This window comes from Poecile atricapillus, chromosome 12 (assembly GCF_030490865.1).
Source record: "Poecile atricapillus isolate bPoeAtr1 chromosome 12, bPoeAtr1.hap1, whole genome shotgun sequence".
Taxonomy (NCBI): Eukaryota; Metazoa; Chordata; class Aves; order Passeriformes; family Paridae; genus Poecile; species Poecile atricapillus.
Window position 1 is genome coordinate 10,078,862 of NC_081260.1, and position 23,293 is coordinate 10,102,154.

The following is a 23,293-nucleotide window of genomic DNA, read 5'->3' on the forward strand; positions in this document are numbered from 1 at the left end:
ATAGTAAGTTTTTTTAATTGTGTTCCATTTTTTTACTAGTACTCTTTAAGCATTTTAGTATGCAAGGCTTTAAGCATAAACATGAAAAGTTTTCTAACAGCTGGTCTATTAAATGCAATGACAAGGATGACAGAAAATGTGTCTACAAGGAGAATATAGAGTGACCCCTGGTTCTCCGTAGTTTCTGCATACTGAACAACATGTTTATTTAAAATAAAGAATTCTCCTTGCAACTTTTTTCATAGAAATGTTTTATTTAAAAGTCATCATTTGGCTGGCCAGTTACTCCTGACCTCAATCCAGAGAGCAAAAATGATTTCTTGATATTTTCAACAAACAAATTTTATAGTGGTGATACTCTGGCATTAATTGCTTTTAGCTCATCCTCTTACTCATCTTTCATCATACCACTTCCCTGTGGTTCCCAGGACTGGATTTCACATCTGTTCCCCAGCTCTGGGAATATCACTGAAGGTTGTCAAACCACCACAAATAGAGCTGGCCTAGGTGAGAGGAGAAACTCACTTCACAACTTTGTTGCAGCAGTCTTAAGTGTTAGTTAATTGTACCAATATTAATGAAATATCTCTTAAGAAAAGTAAGAAGGGGAGGTATTTTTTACAATATTTTTTATCTAACTGGGCATATAGAGCCCAGACACTTGTCAGAAATCTCCTCCTCCCCCTTAGAGGAACATGGTAGTTGTTAAAAATAGTGTCTGAGCACCTAAACTCTCAGCCTTTGCTTCTCTCTCACCATTTCAGTAACCAACTGTGTGATTTAAAGGATCTCTATCTGGATTTTTAGTTAGCCCCCACTGCAGGCTCAGCAGGCTCAGGACTCTAGCATGGTGTGCCATGTGCTTAAAAAATCTCTTCAAACTGGAAATTAACTTTGCACTGAAAAAGAAACTAAAAGTCTTACTGGATAATAAGATGCAGCCCAGTTTTCAGATTAGAATTTATGATCCTCACCATTTAATTTAGCATATGTAAATATTTTTTTAAATAATATTTTATAATCTCAATAAGGCAGTGACAGTGCATGAATAATGGTGCATTAATTCATGCTAGTTGCACTGACAGTACTTGGCCTTCTGCCTTGCTCCTGACAAGAGAGTCAGCATGAATAAAGGCACCATATTTCACACCTTCATATTTCCTAAGGTTTAGAAGGTTTAGATAAAAATAACCAAGAGTAGGTATTTGTGCCCATCTAGAACAGCCTGTGATTCACTTTGCTGCAACTCATAGATTTGTTTTTGGTGTCAAGAGTACTAGGACCTATCAGATATAGAAAAATTATCTTGCTTTTGATAGTAATAATTATAACTAAACTGAAGTCACTCCAGTTAGCTTTGTCCTGAGAGCTTTGGTACTGATGGGCAGACGTACTGCCCCAGTACCAGTCTCTGCCCCAACTCCCTAACTCAGTGGTTGAGCTCCATAGCAGGACACTGGTGGTGTTTTGAGCTGCTCTCACGACTCTGTCCTCTTCAGATCACTGAGCTGATGTCTTCAGATAAGTAGAGTACAATTGTTATGCTGCCACAGAGAGGTAAAAGGATAAATAAGTTGACTCTGATGCTCTTCTCTTCTGTTTTAGTACAAGTCCTGCACATAAATATTACTTGGCCGTTGATCCAGTATCAGAATCCCTTTACTTATCAGATACCAACACCAGAAAAGTCTACAAAGCAAAATCCCTCACTGAAACAAAGGATCTGGCCAAAAATGCAGACGTGGTGGCAGGAACAGGTGATCAGTGCCTTCCTTTTGACCAAAGTCACTGTGGGGATGGTGGAAAGGCATCCGAGGCCTCTCTCAACAGCCCAAGAGGTAAGAAAAGACCGTATCTGGAGTACTTGGTGTTGGTCACCTGTTATTTCCTTTCATTATTTAGGAACTCAGATGTAACTGGATGTACAAAAATGTGTCTGTGGCAATGATTTAACCAACTATCAAGCCAGATCACTTCATGAGGCTTACTCATGTCTGCAGTACAACCAGTCCTTTATGAGAGACCAGCATGGGCAGCAGGCTCCAGCTTGAGTCCTCTGATTACTCTTCCCTGTATGACAACACTCCTCTTTCATTACCTTTCAATTGCAAGGTGGCAACGTTTAATTATATGTAACTCTTAAGCAAATTATATGGTTTCAAAGTCCATTTTTTAGATTTTATGCATCAGGTGAGTGTTGTAATGTTAACGGAGCTTACTCATACACATCAAGTCAGGGCTGTTCAAATCAGCCAGCAAAATCGAGTTTTTTCAGAAATCTAGTTTGTCCTTTCTTATTAACACACTTTGCAAAAGATGAGCATCTCCCTGCTGCACATCCCTGTCAGAGTACATCCAGTATTGTCACAGGCAAAATGCATGTGAAGCCTTGAATCCCCACCAAAGCCACAATTAATCCCCTTGCAGTGTGCACTAGAACTGTGATAAAGTCTCTGGATTTGGTGCTCTAAAGCAGCTGATCACCTTCAGCTCCCACTGCAATCCCTGGAACAAAGGGTACTCAGCAGCTCCCAAGGCAGAGCCCTGCGTGGGCTGTGCTCTGCTTCCCCTGTGCCTGCTCACGGCTCGCTCGGAGGAAGGGGTTTGATTATTTTTCGTGAGCTAATAAAGGAAGGCTGTACATCAGTAGGAAATTAGAATGTATATCCAGGCAGAAATACCTCTAAGACAAGCAAATAATCCTGGTTTAAGATTTAGCAAGAGACACGTTGTAATTATAGAGTGACTTTAGCATGTCTTTAATGATAGAAGGTAAGTGTGAGGTAAGTACAAATAAATGTTAATCTTCAGGCAGCTAATTAATGTAATGAATCGCTTCTAAAAATACTAGAGAACAAAGGTTTTCAGTTCCTTTATCAGGAAAGTGTGATTCTGTGAAAGTGATCAATGTTTTATTTCTGATTACAATTGATTATATCAAATTACAATACAATCCGTTGTTCCATCTTACTTTCTTAGTAGGGAAATATGTTGATGAAAATGTGGTATACTGTTTACTTTAAAGATATTCATACTTACTTCTTTAATAGAAGGTTCTAGTCATAAAGAAATGATGAGGAATAAAGGATGAAGATGAGGATTTTTTGCACAGCCAGCAATTACTAAAAAGAAATTGTCAGCAATGACTCTTCTATTGGCAAATTCAGGCCATGATTAAAGGGTGCTTTAGGTTTATGTGTCTCCTCTAAATAACACCAGCTTGAAATGATCCAGTTTGTTATATTTTTCATTTTAATCTTGAGGAAGTCTGGACTGCCACATGCCCTTTTTGTATGGAGCCTAACAAAATGCAGCATCAGCTCGTGGTCCCTAGCAGTGTAATCAATGCAGCATCCTAACAGCCTAGTAGCTACGGGTCCTTTTTTTCCCCTGAACTCTAAGAGGTTGAATAACCCTGGAAAGTAGAAGGAAGTGTTTGTCTGGTACCCAAATATTTTTTTTAAGAAACAGAGATGTCTCCCATACCTTAATACAGTTTTAGAGATTCTTTTGGATCACCTATTTTGCTTGTTCTTGAAATACTTGTCAAGACGGAAGATGTCATATTTCTGTTGAAATAACATTCAAACAGTATAAAGAAAACTATTTTCTCTAGGAAGCAGGAAATTTTGACAAAAACTTCTTAACCATGTTTAAAAATCCTTGGACACCCAGACACACAGTGTTATATAGCATTTGACCACAGAAGTAAAACAATTGTTTCTGGTTTCATACCTCTGAGATTTTTACAGTGTAACAGGAGGGCCCAGGCAAAGACAGAATAATTGGCAAGTTATGATTAAATATAATCAATTGCATTATTCAATGAATAATTTGTATTTATTTTTTAAGCTGATACAGGTATATTATTAGGATTTTTTACTTTGCTTGCCTACTTGTTTTTGTCCTGAGTATTCCTTTTTCCCATTATAAAAATAAATTTCCCCCTTACTTGATAGAAAGATAATATTTAGTCCATTTAGTGCTTGTCTGACCTTGGTTAGCTATATCTTAAGAGCTGGACTCTAATTTTTGCTACTAGCTGCTTGTAACTGAATAAGGGCTTATCTGTTTAGCCATTTGCAAAATTGGTACGAAATTCTTACTGTGTAACACTTGTGAAGCTTAATCCTGTTTGGTAACATCCTCAAAGGTATGTTAATAGGTGGAAATTCAAATTCTCTTTCTTACTTTTCTGGATGAAAGTTGCTTTGAATAATGCTTTAACTTTTCTGAACTCATACCCATTTTTCTTCTTCTTTGAACATGCAGGGAGAGTCCTAGTTTGTTTTGTAATTTTTTAAGTCTCTCATGAATGTTTATTTCTCATTATCTTTATTTGGCAAGACTGTCTTTGCCTAGTGACCAGGAATTAAATGCTAGACAGGAAAATATCATGAAGTGGCACTAATCAATTCTGATTTCATCTTTCCACAACTTTCATTTTACAGTTAGCAAACACATGTAGCTTTGTTCAGTCTGTTCCCAATTCTCTGTGAAAGACTAGAGATGGGGCTTAGTGAATATTAATCTTAGAGTATTGTATGTTGAGCTGACTTTGAAAGATGCTTTTAAACATGCATGGCTGATGTAGTTGAAATTTGAACTTCAATATATTATTTTTACTGCAACTTTCTTTAATTCTGCAGAGATCTCAGACTAATGAGTCATGTAATAGATGACCAAGTACTTAAGCAGAATGTGAAATGATACAAGGTGGGGACATAAAATAAGATCTGTGACAAGCTGAACACATTTATTACACAAGAAGATATTGAAAATGAAGAAGTAACTACACAAAATATTAATCATTGACTGAATTCCAATCACTTGAACTTTACTAAGATTTACAAGAGATTTTAATTTTGGGGTGGGGAATTCTGTTTGGTGGGTTTGGAGATTTTTTAAATAAAAATTATTTATGGCACATCTATCATCAGCACTATCTTTTAAACAATCTGCTTAGTACTTATGACAAAGTAGTTGAAGATCATGTTCTGTTTTTAACTAGATTAGTCATCAAGTATTGGAGCAGTAAGAAGCACTAAAATGAGTGGAAATACTTGGGACTTGTACTTAGCCCTGCAAAGCCAATACTTGAATCAACACCATTAAATACTTACCTACCCTGCCCTTCAGAAGTCAGTGGGCTTTAGACCTGCAAATAGATTTGACTTTCTAAGTATAATTGACAGAGGCAGTGAGAGTTTGAGACAATCAAATTACCACATTTTGCTGAGCTCCAGTGTCTCCCAGGCAGTAGGGTAAGAAAAGTGTCTGATCAACATCTGATTTCCATTACCTTGTGTCTGTGACCAGCATTCAGACAGGACAGCTCTGCTGGAAATGCAGGCTGTGTAACTTCTGTGAAAACAGTAGGTCCCTCCAGTGATGCCACCCTAAACATCAGAAGATATTTACACCTTTTCTAAACCCAAGGACTAAATCTAAAGATGAAAACATTTAAGGTCCTGCAGTGTCTTTCATTCCTGCAGTTTTTTCATTCCTGGGTCCAGACCAGCATCTCAAACTAGGTGCACACACTGTCTGTGCAAGTCATGTCAGAGCCTCGAGAAATTTGACTGCACACCGAGTACAGAGTATTTGGATGCAGTGCAGTGACCTCACTGAAGATGCAGTGACCTTGAAGCACCAGGGAAATAGAGAAGGTTGGAGTAAGTTCTAAGTCCCATGCACAGAAGTACTTTATCCACAGCTGTAGCAAAGAACTTTTTCGCTCAGACCAATGGCCATGAGATAGAAACACAAATGAAAGCATAATGTAAAAATAGGTTCAGCAGTATAGTTTTATCTGTTTTGCTTGCAGTTACTTTACTAAGGAAATACTACTTTAAAAAATCATGGTTTGGAGATGTGTTCGTCCTAGTAGCTTGCATCCTGAAATAATCAGTCTTGTAGCTCCTCATCCTCAGCAATACATTCTAGAGTAAATAAAGTTGTAACAGCTGCTCAGACTAAACCTTTACACTTTCCAAATGGCAGTAGCCCATTTTTAGGACTGCTCCTGTTCAGCTAAAAGATTCCTTTTATTTTCAGTAGGATGCACAACCGAATTCTTATTATAGCCTTTTGTGACAACAGACACATTTGGTAATGATTAATGCTATTTTTCCAGCAATCTTTGCTATTCTGTAAATTCCAAGACCCTTTTAACCTTCCCATAGAATTCAAAAAAGAACGGGCTGAGATTTTTCATTAGCAATATATAAAGTTAGAAACAGACATGCCAAAGTAATTTGCAGTCTCAATTCATTGTTATATATGCATCATAAAATCAGCAAAAAATATATAACTTCATGTGTTATTTTTCTCTTCAGTAGCCTTAGCTACCTGTGATTTCCAAAGTATGGGAAAATTGTAGAATGTTGTAAACTTTTTGGACAGCAGGTTTTTCCTAAATTTCATCCGACATTCATCTGAACTCATAAACCATTTGCTTTTCTATTCACTCATGTCAGCAGGATGACCCCAGTCATCATGTCTCAGGCTGGAAGCTGAACATTTTCATTCACAGTTAGTAGCTAAAAACACTGCTCCAAGTCTACTGATCTGCCTCTAAAGAGAGCAGCACTCAAGTGCTGAAGTCATGTTCCAGCTGACAAAGAACTACTGAATATTTTGCAGCTAGTGCTGAGACAGTAAGGAAGTAAAGATGACAAAGATCACAAGGCAACAGACTGCAAATCATTTGAATCATATTTTGAGTGGTGTATTATGGTAACCTATAAATAACTAATTGCATAAAATTGCTTTAGTTCCTAGATGGCAGCTTTAATTAAAAGCACTGAAGACATTTAGAAGTTTAGAAATGGATGGCATGTAATTTGCCCTTTTAGCACCATAAAATGGTAATTAACCAATTTGATTCACTTCTTCCTATTAAAAGTTTTATGAGAATCTCAAGTTCCTTCTAAATACAGTTGTTCTTCAGCAGAAGGTGGCATTCTCTTTTATCCATCCTCACTGGTAGTTGTAGATGTTGTTTTAAAAATTCTTCAGAAGTTTAATGAGAAGTTTGCAATATAGAATGCTCATTTGTAAGTTTTTAGCTGAGCAAAAAGTACAAAGTAGAATTTCTAGAAGGGGGCAACATGTAGTTCTAGCTGCTCTTTATCGGCATGTTTGAAAAGGATTTGTTCCCAAAAAAAGCTTCTCTTAGGATGCAAGTGTGGGATATGATATCGGGTAAAAAAGAAAATATTTTAGGGAATTTACTATATTACATTTAATCCATATTTTTAGGACTATAAGTTTAACTCCTGAAATGCCAAAATTTCTAGACTGAATGACATATGTATTTTGAATTTATACCTATGATAACTACACAAAAAGCAATCAGTTGCTTTCTGAGTGCTATTTGCTTTTATAATGGTATATGTATGTGCACTAAGGCAGAGCTGTCAAGGGAAATAACTCCTTAACCAAAACTGCTCTGGATAACAAGTAACAGGAGAGGTTATAGTCATCCTTCTGTGTTTATCATGGATGTACCCAGCCTCTGTACTAATTATTATTTTATGAAGAAAACAGTTATAAAAAGGAAAACTTTGTGCATACTTCTAGTAATAATGTTTAGTCACTACATTTGACAGCATTACCAGCAGTTAATTTTTAATGTTAGTTAACAGAATTAAAATGGTACTGATTAAAAGACTTCTGAGTGTTACAAATATTGTTCCAAAATGTTTGCATGTAAATCCACTGGAGATAGATCTTCATAAAAACTACTGTTTCATGTTCAGGTACAAAATTCAGCCCTGTGTAGGACATTCCCAGTGACTAAAATATGACCAAAACCAGTCCTCCAGCACAAGCATGTCGCTCAGTGAGACTGATACTCAGCTCTGAAACTAAATCCTGGCACAGATTTATTTTGTCCTTACCCAGATAAAAGTTTTTAAGGAGAAATCTGTATGTAAGCAGGGTAAGTCTGTCATTTGTGCAGTAGGTCATAGGTCCCTTTAGTGCCCAAAGACATCATCAGTTGGGCATAGAATTTAGTGCTACAGTTCCTTAAAAAAAGAAAAACAGAATCAGACAGAGAGTCTAATACAAACTACATCTCCTTCTCTGAAAAGAAAAAGATTTAAAAAAAAAAAATGTACCTTTCTTACTCATGGGGTGAGGAGTGCTCCCACTTGCACTCAAGTGCAATTCATTACCCTCAGCATGTGCATGTTTCCTCCCCCAGTTCCATGGTGATTAAATCACAATTGCTGTGCTGTGTGTGATTTGATTTTGCATTACACTGTACATCAGAAAAGGATTAAAAATAAGCTCTTGGAGTACAGATTACATGTAGCATCATGTAAGATGTGACAGGAGCATTAATGAATCCAACTCTAATGAATAAATTGGGACAGTTTAGCCACAAATCTGTATTGTTTTCCAATGGATGCTTTATGTAGAGTATTTGTCAACAAGACTTAAATGCATAATTTTTTCAAGTAGGTAAAGTCGTGTTGTTTTACTGCAGAGCCATGAGCTCTGGAAGGAGTAGATCATTGCAGAACATCTATACACTCACTGGTACTTGAAGAAACTGGCTTATTAGGAGGTACCAGGAATTTAATGCAAATACTGAAGACATGAGCTAATTTATGCTATTGCACTGGCATATGTCTTTCCCTTGCAGACAGGTTGCTTTTCTGTGGTGGCTGGAGAGCAACATGAACTCTAGAAACATTAAAAGATCCTTGCTTTTCTTATATAGTCAGTGTTTGAAATCCATTCAGTAACACAGCTGAGTAGCTTTATTTCATTGCAGCATAATTTTTGATTTTTATATAATGGATGGTTTGCAGCCAACACAGCCATCTGTTCTCAGGGAAATTGCGCAAAACAGAAGATGCACTTGCCCTAGTGACAGATCCTGGCCTTGTGTTATCTGTGGTGTGGATCTGATCCAGCTGAAAAACAAAGCTCCTCGCTTACCATGCAGCACCTCCCCTCTGCAAAGGCAGGCTCAGGCACAGCCCATGTGCTGCCCTTCCCACACACATCAGGTTTCTCATTTCAGCTTGTGAACCACACTGGAAAGCAAATCAGATCCCATCTAGTATCGCTACATGGTGCAGTATCAGTGAGATAGAGGTACAGTGGACCATCCCTTCCCAAAACTGGAACACACAAGTCACCCCTGACACCAAAACAAACCTCTTGGCTCCTCAGATTCGCTCTTTACCTCAGCTCACCTTCAGCCTTTTGGGTTTGGACTTGTCAGGAGCCGATAACAGCCAGGAGCTTAACAGTCATTCTGGAGTTTCCAAAAGCACAGTTACTTTCTAAATAAAGATTGAAGATCCTCTAAGGGTACCAAGGAGTCACGATTTATGAGCTCGCAGGCAGGGAGTCAGGCTCTGAGACTGTCTGCTCCTCCTTTAGCCTTTTTATAACCTCCCAGTTTTTCCCAGCTGACCCATCCATCCCCCACTAGATTATTTCAGTTCCCCAGGTGACATCTGTCCTGCAGAACTTTCAGCCACCTCACATTATGAGGAGATGTAACCTAGCCCTGTACCTTGGGCACTTAGCAGTCCATGGGCACTTTTTGTCCTGGACAGAGGAGATGACAGGATGGTGAGTACCCTCCTCTAAGGGCAGTTCACAGCCAGATGGATACACTGCATTGGCAATTTAAAGAATTAGTTTCAACTCCAAACACTGCTGATAACCAGAGAGCTGGATGCAGTAGGGAGTTTTGCACACTAGAGTTAACTGCTGTGGCTCTTGGATTTCTTTATGTGATGATACCCTTAGAACTTTGTAATCACACCCTCAGACCTTTGCAAGGTGCCTGAGCATCACCTGTGGTGAGGAGGTACCTCAGAAGCAGTCACGGGCAGCCAGCCCCCTGGTGTTAACACTGCAAGAGAAAGCCTATTACACTCAGTTATGTATGCAACTCAAACTCAATCCCCAGGCATTTCCAGCTGCCAAGTAAAGATATGTTTAGGGCTTGGGGAGCCCATCCTCCCTTCTTCCCAGCCCCATGGGAGATGCATGTCCTCCATCAGGGTTTCCATGTCCCGCCTCTGCCCCCCAGACTGCTTAATCTCTCTTTCCTCCAGCTGTAACTGCTACTATATATTAAAGTAAAAAACCTTAAATATAAGGAGCTGGGGTTGGAAGCTGAGGAAATTCAGTTTTAGGCTATTTTTCTTTTTTAATGGCATGTGGAATTGCTGTGTGGGATCCTAAACTGGCCTGCAGACAAGTCTTTTGTAGACTTACAGTACATACAGCCTTCAGTTGTGCTAAATGCAGGGGACAAAAATCAAGAACCATATAAGCCACTGTCCAGACCATCTGTTCGAGTCCTCTGCCTTTCATTTCTGTGTAGCAGAACATAAATTCATTATTAAAATAGCTTGGCTGTGCACAGCAGCTGCTATAATTGCAAAGTTATGCAACTTTAAGTGGGAAATTATGAAGTAGTTCAAAGCAAGAAATTGAGCGGTTTTGGTAGAAAGGATTTCACAAGTCTAACATGAATAGAAGTGCTTTTCTAGTTATATTTTCAATATTTCAGGGAAATAAGATCTTACAGTTCAAATTGAATGCAGGAAGAACTGCAGGGGAGCTGTTAGACTGGGGCAGAACAAAGCTGGGCATGAGTTGTGGCGTAAGCTGCTTGTGGGAGACAGTAAACCTTCCATTCCTCAGTTTCCCCACTGAAATACAGAGGACCATGACCTTTCCTGTGCACAGCCCTGGCATTTGAGTTCCATCCCTCAAGTGCAGTGCAGTGCTGCAGGAGCTATTGCAGATCCAGGAGTCGGAGAACTGCCCCATCTCCTGCTGGTGACCACAGCTGTCATGAGCCTGGTTCCAGTGCAGGACCATCATTTTGGGCAGCACTGCACTGTGATACATACTGCAGCACAGCTGCTCCTTCTGCCTGCTGAGCAGAGCCTGATCTGCACCATTTGTATGTACAGCCCCTATCAGAATAGGTCTCTTTGGCCTTCTGTGGATACTTCTTCCTTGCTCAGACACTCTCATCATTCAGAGTGTATAGCAATTAAAAAATCGTCTCTGCATAAGAATGAAGAAAGTGAAATGAAAATGAAAAAAAATCAACTGTATGATAAGTTTTTTAGAAAAGCTAATATTGCTCATTTTGTGATAGATGTGAAGTTATTGAAGAGCCTTGTTCTAAGTATGTAAAATTATATTAAAAGCAAAGCCTTTGCTGTTTTGTTTTGTTTCATCCTCACATCTTCCCTCTTTCTCTTTAAGTCTAAGCAAATCTGATAGATAGGTATGACTTTCCTTATACAGTTTGTATAAGCCTCAAATAGTAATGGGTGGGGGAAATAATGTCATACGTTTTTTAAATCAGCAGATTCTCATAGTCTAAGAGTGGAAGTGTTTTAAGCTCATACTTTTTAATCAAGATAATGCCAGTACTAACACTCTTTTTACCCTTACCCTTCTTCCAGGTATCACTGTAGATAAGCACGGATTTATTTACTTTGTTGATGGTACAATGATACGGAAAATTGATGAGAACGGTGTGATCACAACAATAATAGGTTCAAATGGCCTCACATCAACCCAGCCATTGAGCTGTGACTCTGGGATGGACATCACTCAGGTAGACACCTCGTTTTTATGTGTTGTCACTTTGATACACATTGTTGAGACAGATCACTTACCTTCTTGTACCAAGATTATATATCGAGTATACTGGATGAGTCATATAATTCTGAATGGCACAGTATGGAGTAGTTCTTCACTCACATGATTATTTTGAGGTGTATAAGTGTAAAATCACACATGATTTTTTCCCCAGGAGATGGCCTGTGAATGTACAGAGGGTCTTATACAAAGAATACAAACTTCTTTAAAAAGTTGCTTGCTACTCTGAGATAGATCTTCTAAGAAGGTAATTAGAAGTTTAAAGTGCTTTCCTTCAGTCCAGAATTCAGACTTATATTCTTGAACTAGAAAATGGAAAAAAATAGATATTTTGTTAGATCTGAATCTGTTCTGAGTCATGGAGGAGCATTAGAGTAAGTGATTACACAACAGCAATACTGTGATGAAACTATTACATTTCAATTTCTCAAAATGCTTTCCAGTTCTTATGTCAAGAGCAATGAAATAGGAATAGTGAAATAGGAATAGTAAAATAAGAATAAAAGAACTTACCACATCTCTAGTTCATGCTAAAAATGAAATATGGATAATCATGGAGAAACACAAATGGTACTCTTGAATAGTCAGTGAGCCACACCTACAGACGGCACAAGGAAGGACTTGGCCTTTGCCAAGAAATAATTGAATGAATCAGCTTCAAAACAGGGGAGAAGCTGTACTTGAAAAAATCATGAGGCAGTCAAATGACATACTAAACTATAATGGACTGTGGCAGCTAATAACCAGGATCAGGTTAATTTTGCATTTCATTTTCTCCCTACCCTCTCCTATGTCCTTTGCAACTGGAGAATCATGTGCATAACAATGGTAAGAGCTTGTTGCTTGTTTCTAAGTAGATTTTAAGTAATAGCAAATGACTGTGTATTGCATTCACATACCTGAAGAACATGGGGTCAATGTTTTGGTTAGTTTTATCAAATATCACAGGTCAAATGAAGGGATCTAATGCTGCTGTTGTAGAAGCTCTCAGAGATTTTATTTCTAGAATCAGAACAGGAAAAGTGTCAGTGTTCCATTTCACATGTTACTGAATCACAGCATTCTTACAAGGGGCCCTCTGGAGATCTCCCAATCCTATCCCCCTGCCAAGGCAGGGTGACCTGGGGCAGGTGATGCAGGAGTGCACCTGGGGGGTTTGGATGTCTCCAGAGATGGAGACTCCATGACCTCCCTGGGCTGCTGTTCCAGTGTTCTGCCACGCTCAACTTAAAGAACTTCTTCCTCATGTTGAGATTAAACTTCTTTTGATCTTGCGTGTTTAGTGTTTCAGTGGACCCTCTGTGTTTGCAAATGCAGGGAGGAGAACCTCAGCCTCCCTGTTCCCAGTTCTAAGACAGACCTTTGTACTCTCTCAGGTCCAGTTGATGTGTAATTATGCCATATAAAGTAGAACAGAGTCAGCTGGCTTAGCTGTGCTAAACCCAAACTTAAATTAGCCTGGCAATTGTTTTAAGATTATAGAGCTTCTGGGTACCTTGTCTCTTGCTCTGGCCCCTTGCCTTGAGGCCAGCCAGTCGTGCAGGTGCTGAGCAGCAGCTGACAGCCAGCAGCATTCCCACTCCACTGCTGCCCACCAGCTGGCAGGAGCGGTGCTTCATGGAACCTGCAGCTGCCTGGAGCACATTCACTTGCTTCTTGGATACATCTAACAACTGCCTGGGGCACCCATAACCAGATTAGGTATCTCTGAGGTCATGGAAGGGTGCCAGGTGCAGCGTCTGCTCCCTGCCTTCTCCTTCTGGATCTGCGCTCTCAGGCTGTAGAAATAATTGCTTTATTTGCCTAATGTAATATGTGCTGTGTATTTGTGTTCAAATTTTTGCTGATTTTTCTCAGTAAGAAAATGTCTCACTAAATCTCAAATAGGGAGTTTTAATAGTTTTCATTTCCTTTTGAAAAATGTGACTACCCGTTTGCAAATAAGTATCAGCAGAGGGTCTGACAAATTTAGAAATAAAATTATTTATTAAATTAAAACTTAATTTGAAAAGTGAACATTTTGGGCTGAAATCAAATGTCCTAAATTTGTCAAGTAGATTTAAATAGCCCTAAAATCTTAGTTCTTCATAGGTTAGCTACTTGCCAGAAACAAGTTTCATTTACCTCACCCTGCAACATAGTTTCAATGCCATGGAGGATGGGCTTCTGCAAAGTCATAGGTAAGAAAGATGTCATAGAGCAAATCATTCTTCATACATATGGGGTATGGTCTCCTTTTCATAGAAGCAGGAATAAGCACTTCTTTTTTCCATGAACACTTCAGGTGTTTCCATACTGCAGCATCTACAGGAAAATATGGCTGCACATTTCTTAAATTTTTTCAGTTTTGTCAGTGTTCTGTGAAACTAAGACACAGTCTTACCCATAAATTGAGATAGTCTTCAATTAAATTGTGAATGCATGACAGTAAATATTCTAAAAAACATAGTAAGTTACAGCATATAAACATGTCCCTAAAAAGTCGCCAGTCTCATTTTCTAAGGGTAGCAATACTATATAATTTTCTGTATATTTTTCACTGGTAAGTGAAGTCTCAATGTGGACACTATGCAACCTAAAGCCTTTGGAAGCATTTCTTGTTTGGAGGATTTGTTTTGAGGGGGTTTAAGTAAACCCCTTTATTGAAATATTTCACAAAGTCCGCACTTTTTGAGGTATTTCACATAGAGAGTAAATCATAGGCATGAAATAAAAACCAAGAATACATGTTCTGAAAAGTATCAAATTTTCTCAGTCATCTTCTTCCAGAATTGTTGCTGATAACCAGAAAAGCCTATGAAATCATCACATCCCCTTGAAGTCAAGCATGTTAATCTGGAATTATAACAATGAAAATAATGGAATGATATTTTCACTTAGAAACAAGTGTATATCCTTGCAAGACTGCTGAGTTTATTCCAGAATGGCATAAACATGAATGAAAAATGAATTTGGCCCATCTCCACTTAAATTAGTTTTTGGCTAAGTCACAAATGGCATTTAAATCAAGAGAATGTGGGTTGCTCACAAATTGTATATTTAGAGAGACTTACAAAATAGGTTAATAAAATCATTTCTCAAAGCTAAATTTGTTCTGACAGTAAAATCAACAACTTGCCCAAACTCAGTATTTCTTAATTAACTGAAGTATAAAAATGTACTCTTGGAATAAATATGTGGAGTAACTGTCCATTGCAAACACCACAGTAAATGACAAGCTTTGACTTTAGGACATTCACTTTAATAAATTCGTTGATTATGAAAGGGTTTAATCATTTGTTCCAATATCAGTTTTCATGGTATTATTCTTGGTAATTGTTACGTGTTTATTATTTACCACCTTCCCCTTCTTAAGCATAATATTCTGCACTCGTAATCAGGGGAGGAAAGGACAGATGGGGCTGAAAAGATTATATGTTGTGGCAAATAAACGAACATGCTCTGACTAATTACTTTGATCTCATACTTTACTGGTGGGATTTTAATCTGAATTTAGAAGGAAAGGGATACTCAGTTTAAGTGTTAATATGGTACACCAGCATTCTCAGTACTGTTTCAGCCTGTTCAGAACTTGGATAACTTTTCTTCTCTGCACAGATCACTTCAGTGTTCCTCAATCAGTTAATAGATAGAGCAAATCTAAAGAAAATGGCTCTTCAGAGCTATGCATGTGAAAATCTGTGTGTATGTGCTCAACACTCACTATTGATGCCAGGACCTCAGCAGACACCTACATGGTCATGAGCCACAACAGGAGTGCCAAGGGAAGGGACTGGAGTTGGAGAGAGAAAAAAAAGAGATGGGATCATCATTCTGTTTCACTGCCTGATGGCTTTGGGCCGGATCCTCATCTAGACCAGAGACCTCTCTAGATTGCTTTTTATCTCACATGTACACACTCTCTGTGTGTTTGCACATCCCTAAGGTGCACTGACATTTTTTAGTTTTGTTATTGGTAGTAGATGAGAGCACATTGTGTGGGTATATGTCTGTCTGTCTGCCTGTCAGTATTCTTCTCCTCACAGTAAATTAAAAGCTTGGGCCAATTTCAAACAAATTTGTAGAGAAACACCTGCCTTCAGCAATTAAATTCCTACATGTTCCATAAAAAATATTAATCCAACTGGAGAACAGAAACCTAAGGTGCCCTTTCAAAAGGAAATATTGCAGCATAAGCTTTCTTTTATTAAACTCCAGAGATTCTACTCAGGATGTAATAAATGCCCCATTCACAGGAAAACTTCATTTTGCGCTTGGATCTTATTAAACTCTGAAGTCAGTCAGCCATGCGACAGAAGTCCTTAGGAAACCAGACTTCATCAGATCCAGTGTTCTTGCAAGTTATATTGACGTTGTGGGAGTTTTTGTGTGAAAGTAAAAACACTACAGCTCATCTTGAGTGATAAGCTTTGCTGTTCTGCTTCCATTGCTACAGTGAAAGCTGAGGAGAGAATTAGCAGATATTTCTACCATCTTGCAATTTCATCCTGTATCTTTCCTCCCATGAGAAATATGTGGGCTGAATTTCCACTGCTCCAAACCACAAGTCATTTATATCTGTGTGAGTGGCTGCAGGTATTATTTGGGAGCTGTTTAAATGAATCTCAAGCACAGTCACTGCAAATACAGAGACCAAACATTTGCAAGTCAACAGAAAATGAATCCCAAGAGCTTTTTCTTCGCCTGTAACCATGGCCTTGTTCTTGTACTTATGTCAGTCCCACTAGGCATGAGTCTGTGCCAAAGCAATAGCTCTGACCTGATTGATGGTGTTAATAACTGTCACTGCCGTGTTCCGAAATGAAAGGTCTGGTTTGAAGACTTTTTCTTGACATTTGCACTTCATCAGCCTTTGTTCAGCAGTTCTCCATGTGAGGGAACCATCTATATTGTGTTGCCTCACATAAACTTCAGTGACACTGCAAAATGTTTTGCTCCCTTATAAAAATGTGACAGTGTTACTTATGTAGGCAATTTTCTTGCACAGGTCAAATTAAAAGGCAGATTCCTAGATCAGGGTTTAAAAGCCATGCATGGCAGGAATGTCCTGGACAGCCTGCTTTGAATGATGGAAAAGAGGGGAGAGGGTAATAAGTAATGCTGTTAATGACCTACTTGAAATAGTGAAGTGAAGGACAGACTGCTGGGAAGCAGAAGTGAAGATGAGCAGAATTGCTTGAAAATGTATTATACATCTCAAAAATGCAAACGCTGACATTGCTCCCACAGTCACAAGTGCTGCAGGCACTCCCCAGCAGCATCTGCACAGGCACAATATGCTTCAGTGGCATTATGGAAGCCTTTTGAGCAGAACAAAAAGCTCCCAGGATATGGTGACCTCGCTGGAAAGCAGCAATGAGGGTCTGCTCATCGGAGCAAGCACAGCCTGAACAGAACTTTCACTGGGTACGTTTGGAGGAAGGAAAGAAAAATATGAAAAGCAAAAATATGATCTGATGGCCGGGTGAGAACAGGGGCAGCGAGCTGCCAGCACAAAACCAAATTGATTCTAGGCTGAAGTACTTTTAAGACAGAGAGTAGAATATTGCAGAGCAACTGCAAGATTACATGGGGCTGATTAATTAATTAGTATTGTAGGTCAGAACACACACTATTCTTTTAGATGTTTCTCTACGTACCTGACATTATGAACTGCGTTCTTGTAAAAGCAGAAAGAAAAGGCATATTTTAACACTAGGTGTACAATATTCTAATTGTGCCATCAGAAAGGGATAACTTTGTTTTCACTGAAAAACTACTCCTGCTCTTCCTTTCCTTTCAGTCCTCTACCTATGTCTTTTGATACATTCTTCTAGCTGTGAGCAGTTAATGCAGCATAAATATTCCAAATTTCTGAACAAAAGCACGCAAAGCAGAAATAACAATTTATAGACCCTTTTATTTTATTAGTGGTCTTCCTTTATAGAAGACTTCCAGAGCTTTTTTCTTTTTAGAAAAGATTTTTTTTTCTGGGTCTTGCTGGATGAAGGAGCCCGCAAAAGCTGTTTTTTTTTTTTCCAAAACAGTCATCTTGTTCTCTGGTTCTTTTTTCTCTACTGCTTAATTTCATGTTCTTTCTTCTCTGGCTTTGCTGGAGTACCAGAAAAGATAACTAGAGTGGAAGTCGTGGCCCCAGAAAAGTCAGCAACTGTTTTGCCACTGACTTCAGTGGAACCAGGACTTTGCCAAGCTTAATTGAAAGGGTAGTGAGAGGCGAGTGTGTAGCAAGGAGCAACTGTATCTCACAACAAGGTATGTGCTTCTGAGAAATGGACCAGAACAGGTCTTCACTGAGGCATTTTCAAACCTTTTCAAAAATGAGGCATCCTTCCAATTAATTGTTATTCTTTGGAAACCATAAGTCTATACAAAATCATTCCAGCCATAATAGCATATGCAGGAACAAGCAGTCATTAGCATCTATACTTTGAAGCAAAACCAAGCCGAAAGTCTTTTTTAAAAGGGATCTTCAGGTATAAGGGCAAATAATCTTTTCCTAGGGGTACAGGATCAGCTAATCTTCAATAGAAGCTGAGAGAAAAGAGGCTCATAGGATTAGGACCTCAGGTGAAAAAAAGTCTGAGAGCTCATAAATCAAACTTGCAGGTGTATAATGTGATTTTTTGAATATCAAGCAGAAAGCAGGCTGGTTTCATCAGAACTAATTTATATTGCAATCAAATTCTTCTATCACTGAATTTGAAATATTAGTCATAGACGCAAGATAGCATCCAATGAAGTCACACTGCAAATTCTCCCTTAAAGCCCAAGTATTCTGTTTGTATTGGGCACCTGCAAAAAAGCAATTTATTTCAATTATCTGCCATAAATAATCCATTACAACTGAGTAAAACACTATGTACGTTTTAATGAACTTCCATCGATTGCATCCTTTCCTTTGATTGTTGAGGCAGTTTTAGACATTTGATGGGGAAGTGAAGGAGATCTGCTCATGACTTCCCTCTTACTTCCTTCTACACAGAGACAGGTTTTTAATTATTTTTTAAAAAATTTGTTTCTAATAAGTAACTGCAAGAAGGAAGAATCTTCTGTAAGAATTGGATGGCTGGGGAGAAGGGAGCAGCTCAGCCCTGAGTCCCTGAGTGCTCTCAGATGCATCCTTCCAACCAGAGCCTCTACACTCACCGAACGCTGCCTGCACACGCACAAAGCCCTTGCACATAACCACCCACCAATTCCAGCTCATCCAAGCTGCCTGGCCACCCCCAGACTTTCTCTAGCTCACCCACCACCTGTGGCACACTGCCCAGCTCCACAAACTCCTGACCCTCTCTTAGCCATCTGCGGAATGGATTCCTAGATGAGAAGCCTCTCTTATTTTGGGCTCTCCAGTCTTTCATGAGCAACCAACTTCTCTCAGTGTTCCACCTTTTATTCCATATGTGCAAGTAGCCTTTGATTATCTCTCTTATCTAAATATGGTTACAGTACAAAGGAGTCAAGTAGATCAGTTATTTTTGGCAGAGGCAATTTTGTATTGCACTGTGGAAAACGTTCAGTACAGCTTTGCCAGACTGGTGGGAGTCTGCAATGTGTTGAGATATATTGGTTACTACATCTGTCTTTTCTCATCTGTTGCAGAGACATAATGGACAAAATGTAAGCGTGAAGGAGATATTGATACCTAATCTATTATCTATATATGCATATACAACTGAGTATACATACAGCTGTATGTGGTTTCTCCATACACTGCAGAGCTACCATAAGTAATCAGATAGTGAAAGCTGGTCCCTGCTATCCTGGGCTCCAAGCCCAAGGTCATTCTGCTTAGAAGAGAATGTGGGTGTTGAAGGGAACATGCAGAGCCAAGCCAAGCAGGCAATGTCCCTCCTTTTGTTTTAATCCAGTGGTTCATCCACATCCACCTTCAAGGTTTGCCTGTGATTTAAGAAACAGCTATTGTCCTGGTTTAGGGAAAATTTGGGAAAGAACCTCCAAATGGGGTCCCCCCAGAAAACAAATCCAAGTGGCCTCTCCCCGCAACTGGTTCAGGAAAGGAGATTTCCTTGGAGAGAAGTGGAAAAAAACTGTTTATTTAACAGAAATTTAATAATGTTAAACAATAAAACCTCTCACTGTTCAATGAAGTGGCAAATCCAGGCAAAAGTCCTTTTCATGTGATGCAGCTCAGTCCGCTCAGGTTCTTATCAGTCCCTCTGGTGCTGGAAAGTGCCGAGGCCCAGGCCCCAGTGGGCCACAGGCGTGAGCTCCTGGGGTTTGGCTGGGTGTTCAGTCCAGAGCAGGTTTAAACAGGTCCAAGAAAAAAATAAAAGAAAAAAAAAAAAGGTCCAGGGAACTCCTCTACCTCAGCTAGCTAAAAACTAACTAAAAGCAGAAGAGAACTCTGTCCTGCTGTCTGTCGGTGCTGCAGACACCACAGTCCAGGAGCGGGATGCAGGGCAGTGAGTGCTCTTTCTCAACACAAACTGCGGCTTCTTCTTTCCCTGCTTCATTCTCAGAGCCAGTCTTAAAAGTGCAAAACTTAATATGTAACATAAACCAGGTGACTGGGGATACAAGCATCATAAAGTCACCCCAGGACAGATATTTTGATGGAGGTAGTTCCTACTTAAGCTATGTTTTTCAAAATTTTCAGGACTGGAACTGTGTGCATGTTGCTTTCCTCCTCTCACCAAGCAGCCCTTCACATATTTATGGGCTAAAGGACCTCCCACAGATGTAACAAGGTTTTTGTGTTATGAAGTGAATAACAATAATAACTGAGCTCTGTGTGGAGCTGTCCTTACTGCCTCTGTTTCAAACCTTTTAGATTGTGCACTGTATTCTGGTTTGGCCATTTGGAAATGTTGCACAGCTGTTTTTTAGGGAGGGGGCCAGGAGAGTGACAACCAAATGGGTTGTCACAAGTCTGGAGTTTGAGTACAGGGCAGGTTTGAGGGCAGAAGACACCAGAGGTGGTCTGTCCTGCAGAGATGTCACACGCTGCAGGGATAGGAATTCTTGCTTTGGCTTGGTCAGAGTAGGTATTGTGGCAGGAGCTGCAGCCTGGGCAGTGACAGCTAAGAATGCCTGATTTCACCTCTCCATAATACCGTGTTTGCTGCAGCATCTTTTCTACCAGTGGCTGTGACAAGGGAAAAAATAATGAAAAGACACTGTGTCAGTGGAGGAAAAAAATGCAAATATCAGGACAGAAATGGGTTCTACCCATTTGTTGTATGACACACAGAGGGTGTGCTTAATGTTGTGCTTTATGGGCTTCAGGTCACAGAGAGCTGCAAACAGAATGATAGAGAGCACCATTTTATACAGTATGTTACTCTGACAATAACACATTTACAAACAAATTAGTTAAAAATGTCTGAAGGACATTCAGCTTTTATAAACTGGGCCTCATCTCCTGCTGATAGCTTCCTTTGGGATGAGTATGGCATGCAAAATGATACATTGCCTTAGAGAATAAATTTATGAAGTTTAGTAATGTAGGTCACATTGCAGGAAATCATAAGAGTCTGAACATCACTCAATAGCCATTCAATCAACTGCTCAAAGCAAAATGGGAAACTGAACAGTGTGTAGTCTCCGGTGAGAACCAGAAAAAGTCATGATATGATGAAAACCCTTTAGGTCCTCCATCCATATGTATTTCTTTTTTATTTCTTTTTTCTTGCCAATTCAGAATTAAAATTCTTTGTCCATATCAACAGTGACAATAAAACCAATGTGATTTTTGCTATTGCTATCATGAGCTATAAGTCTGTTGGAGTGTTCATGAAAGGTGTGCCAAAAATTTAGAGAACCAGAGGAGTTCAAATGGTTGAAGTTTGTATAAGTAGTCTAGTCCTAAGGAACTAATTTCATTGTGAAATTATTTTGTATGCTTTCAGACAGCCAAAAAGATTTATGCTATTTGCTTCATTTTTTTTGTATTTGGTTTGAAGGAATAAGAAAGAGATTTTAAAAGGACATTTCTGGACCTAGTACTTGCTAGGGATTCCTTTAGCTTTCTGGGTCTAGAAGCTGCTTGAAGCCTGAGATTCAGGTATTTAGGACCTCACTAGAGATGTCAAGGGTCGTTCTGAAGTCATCTAGGACTTTTTAAGGCATGGGATCTTTCTAGACCTACAGCTTATGGACCAGGGGAATCCATGGCTTCTGGAGCATGGCTAGAGAGCCACTGGATCTTTTTCCTGGGATAGTAGTCTGCCTAGGATTTCTGTGGAGCCCTTTGAGCCATTCTAGGCCTGAAGCCATTCTATGCCTTTCTAAATTTAGAACTCAGCTGCTGAAAATCAAAAACTATTTATTGATCTGAATAGGAACCTATTGCAAAACTTATTTCAGGTGCATTTTTAAAATCTCTTTCCTAGAGTCTTTTTGGAAGGCAAGGAAAGAGAATGCCTCACCTTCTACATCCAAGTTTATCCATCACAGGCTTGAGATCTGTTATTGAGTCAAGTAGTAATTACTGAATTTTGATTAAAAAAAACTTTAGTCCTAAACGTTATCCTTGTAAGCTGTTCTGGCACAGTCTGACAGATGTGCATTACAGCAGTAACCAAAGCTCTGAACTGACAGAAATTTAAGGCAGAGTGCCTGCTTGCAGTCTCAGACTGGAATCAAATGTTCTCCACTACATTTTCTTATATTTAATCAACATAAATGCTTGCACAGAAGAGTAGCTGCACAGAATGAAGTTGTCTTGTTTGTTCTGCAAAATGCAAGGTGCCTAATTTTTTTCTGTTAGCTGTTTGAAGTCTTACAGCAGTATGTGTTTGCTTTCCATTCAGCACCACAGCTAGTTCGTTTGCATTCGTCTTCCTCTGTTGAAAGAGCTATTGTGCAAATACTTGTGAAAGATTAGTTGCAGAAAATTATCTTGTGATAACAATTGATCTTGGTGCTAATTTCTCTAAGTAAGAACTCAAATTACTTCTGTTGCTTTTTCTGCCTACCATTTCTATATCTATAAGGAAAAAAAGTGTGTAATTTAAAGGTAATCACGAAACTTTTCTGTAGCTGTCTTGCTTTAACTTTCTTCTGCAATTCAGTTAAAGCATTAGTTCACTCGTACAATGGATTTTAAAAAGCTATTACTACTGAATTGCATAACATTGTAGGGATTTGCCATAGAAGATGCCCTGCCATAAGCATGAATTGCAGGATAGCTATTTTTCCCATCCTATTTTCATTCCCTTGCAGAAGTTGTATTTGCGAGTTTAACTCTTAAGGGAAAGCTTAAACCACAGAAGTGAATTTGTATTTTCTTGTGAAAGCTGTGGAGTTGTCATTTGTTCTGATCCTTGTATGAATGTGTTCCACAGCCCTGATCTGGCTGAGGAGCAGTTTTGACATCCACATCTCAACTGGAAACCTCCTAGCAGCAACTCCTCGTTCTTCGTATCCCCCTGTCCCACTTTCTGCCCATCCCTGGAGTTAAAGGAGCTCTGCCCTGAGGAGCAGAGCTGTTGTCAGAGGTCAAGATCCTGCAGAGGCAGGCAGTTTCCTGGGCACAAATCTGCTGGAAGTTTTCATCTCAATAATTTAATTTAAATTTTCATTTTGAGCTTGACTCAGAATTCAGGGAAGAGTCTGAGTATTTGGGTGATAGATATATTCACAGTGGCTGGTGTTGCTGAAAGGC

General features: G+C 39.2%; 1 protein-coding gene across 5 annotated transcripts in view; it reads left to right on the forward strand.

Annotated features, from left to right (window-relative positions):
- The window catches only part of TENM1 (teneurin transmembrane protein 1), a 234,956-nt gene that overhangs the window by 178,792 nt on the left and 32,871 nt on the right, over positions 1-23,293 (forward strand). For all 5 annotated transcript variants that reach the window (XM_058847817.1, XM_058847819.1, XM_058847822.1 and 2 more), the window contains 2 exons: positions 1,606-1,838; positions 11,466-11,620. In XM_058847817.1, the coding sequence (XP_058703800.1) occupies positions 1,606-1,838; positions 11,466-11,620 (388 nt within the window). The remainder of the gene's footprint in view (positions 1-1,605; positions 1,839-11,465; positions 11,621-23,293) is intronic.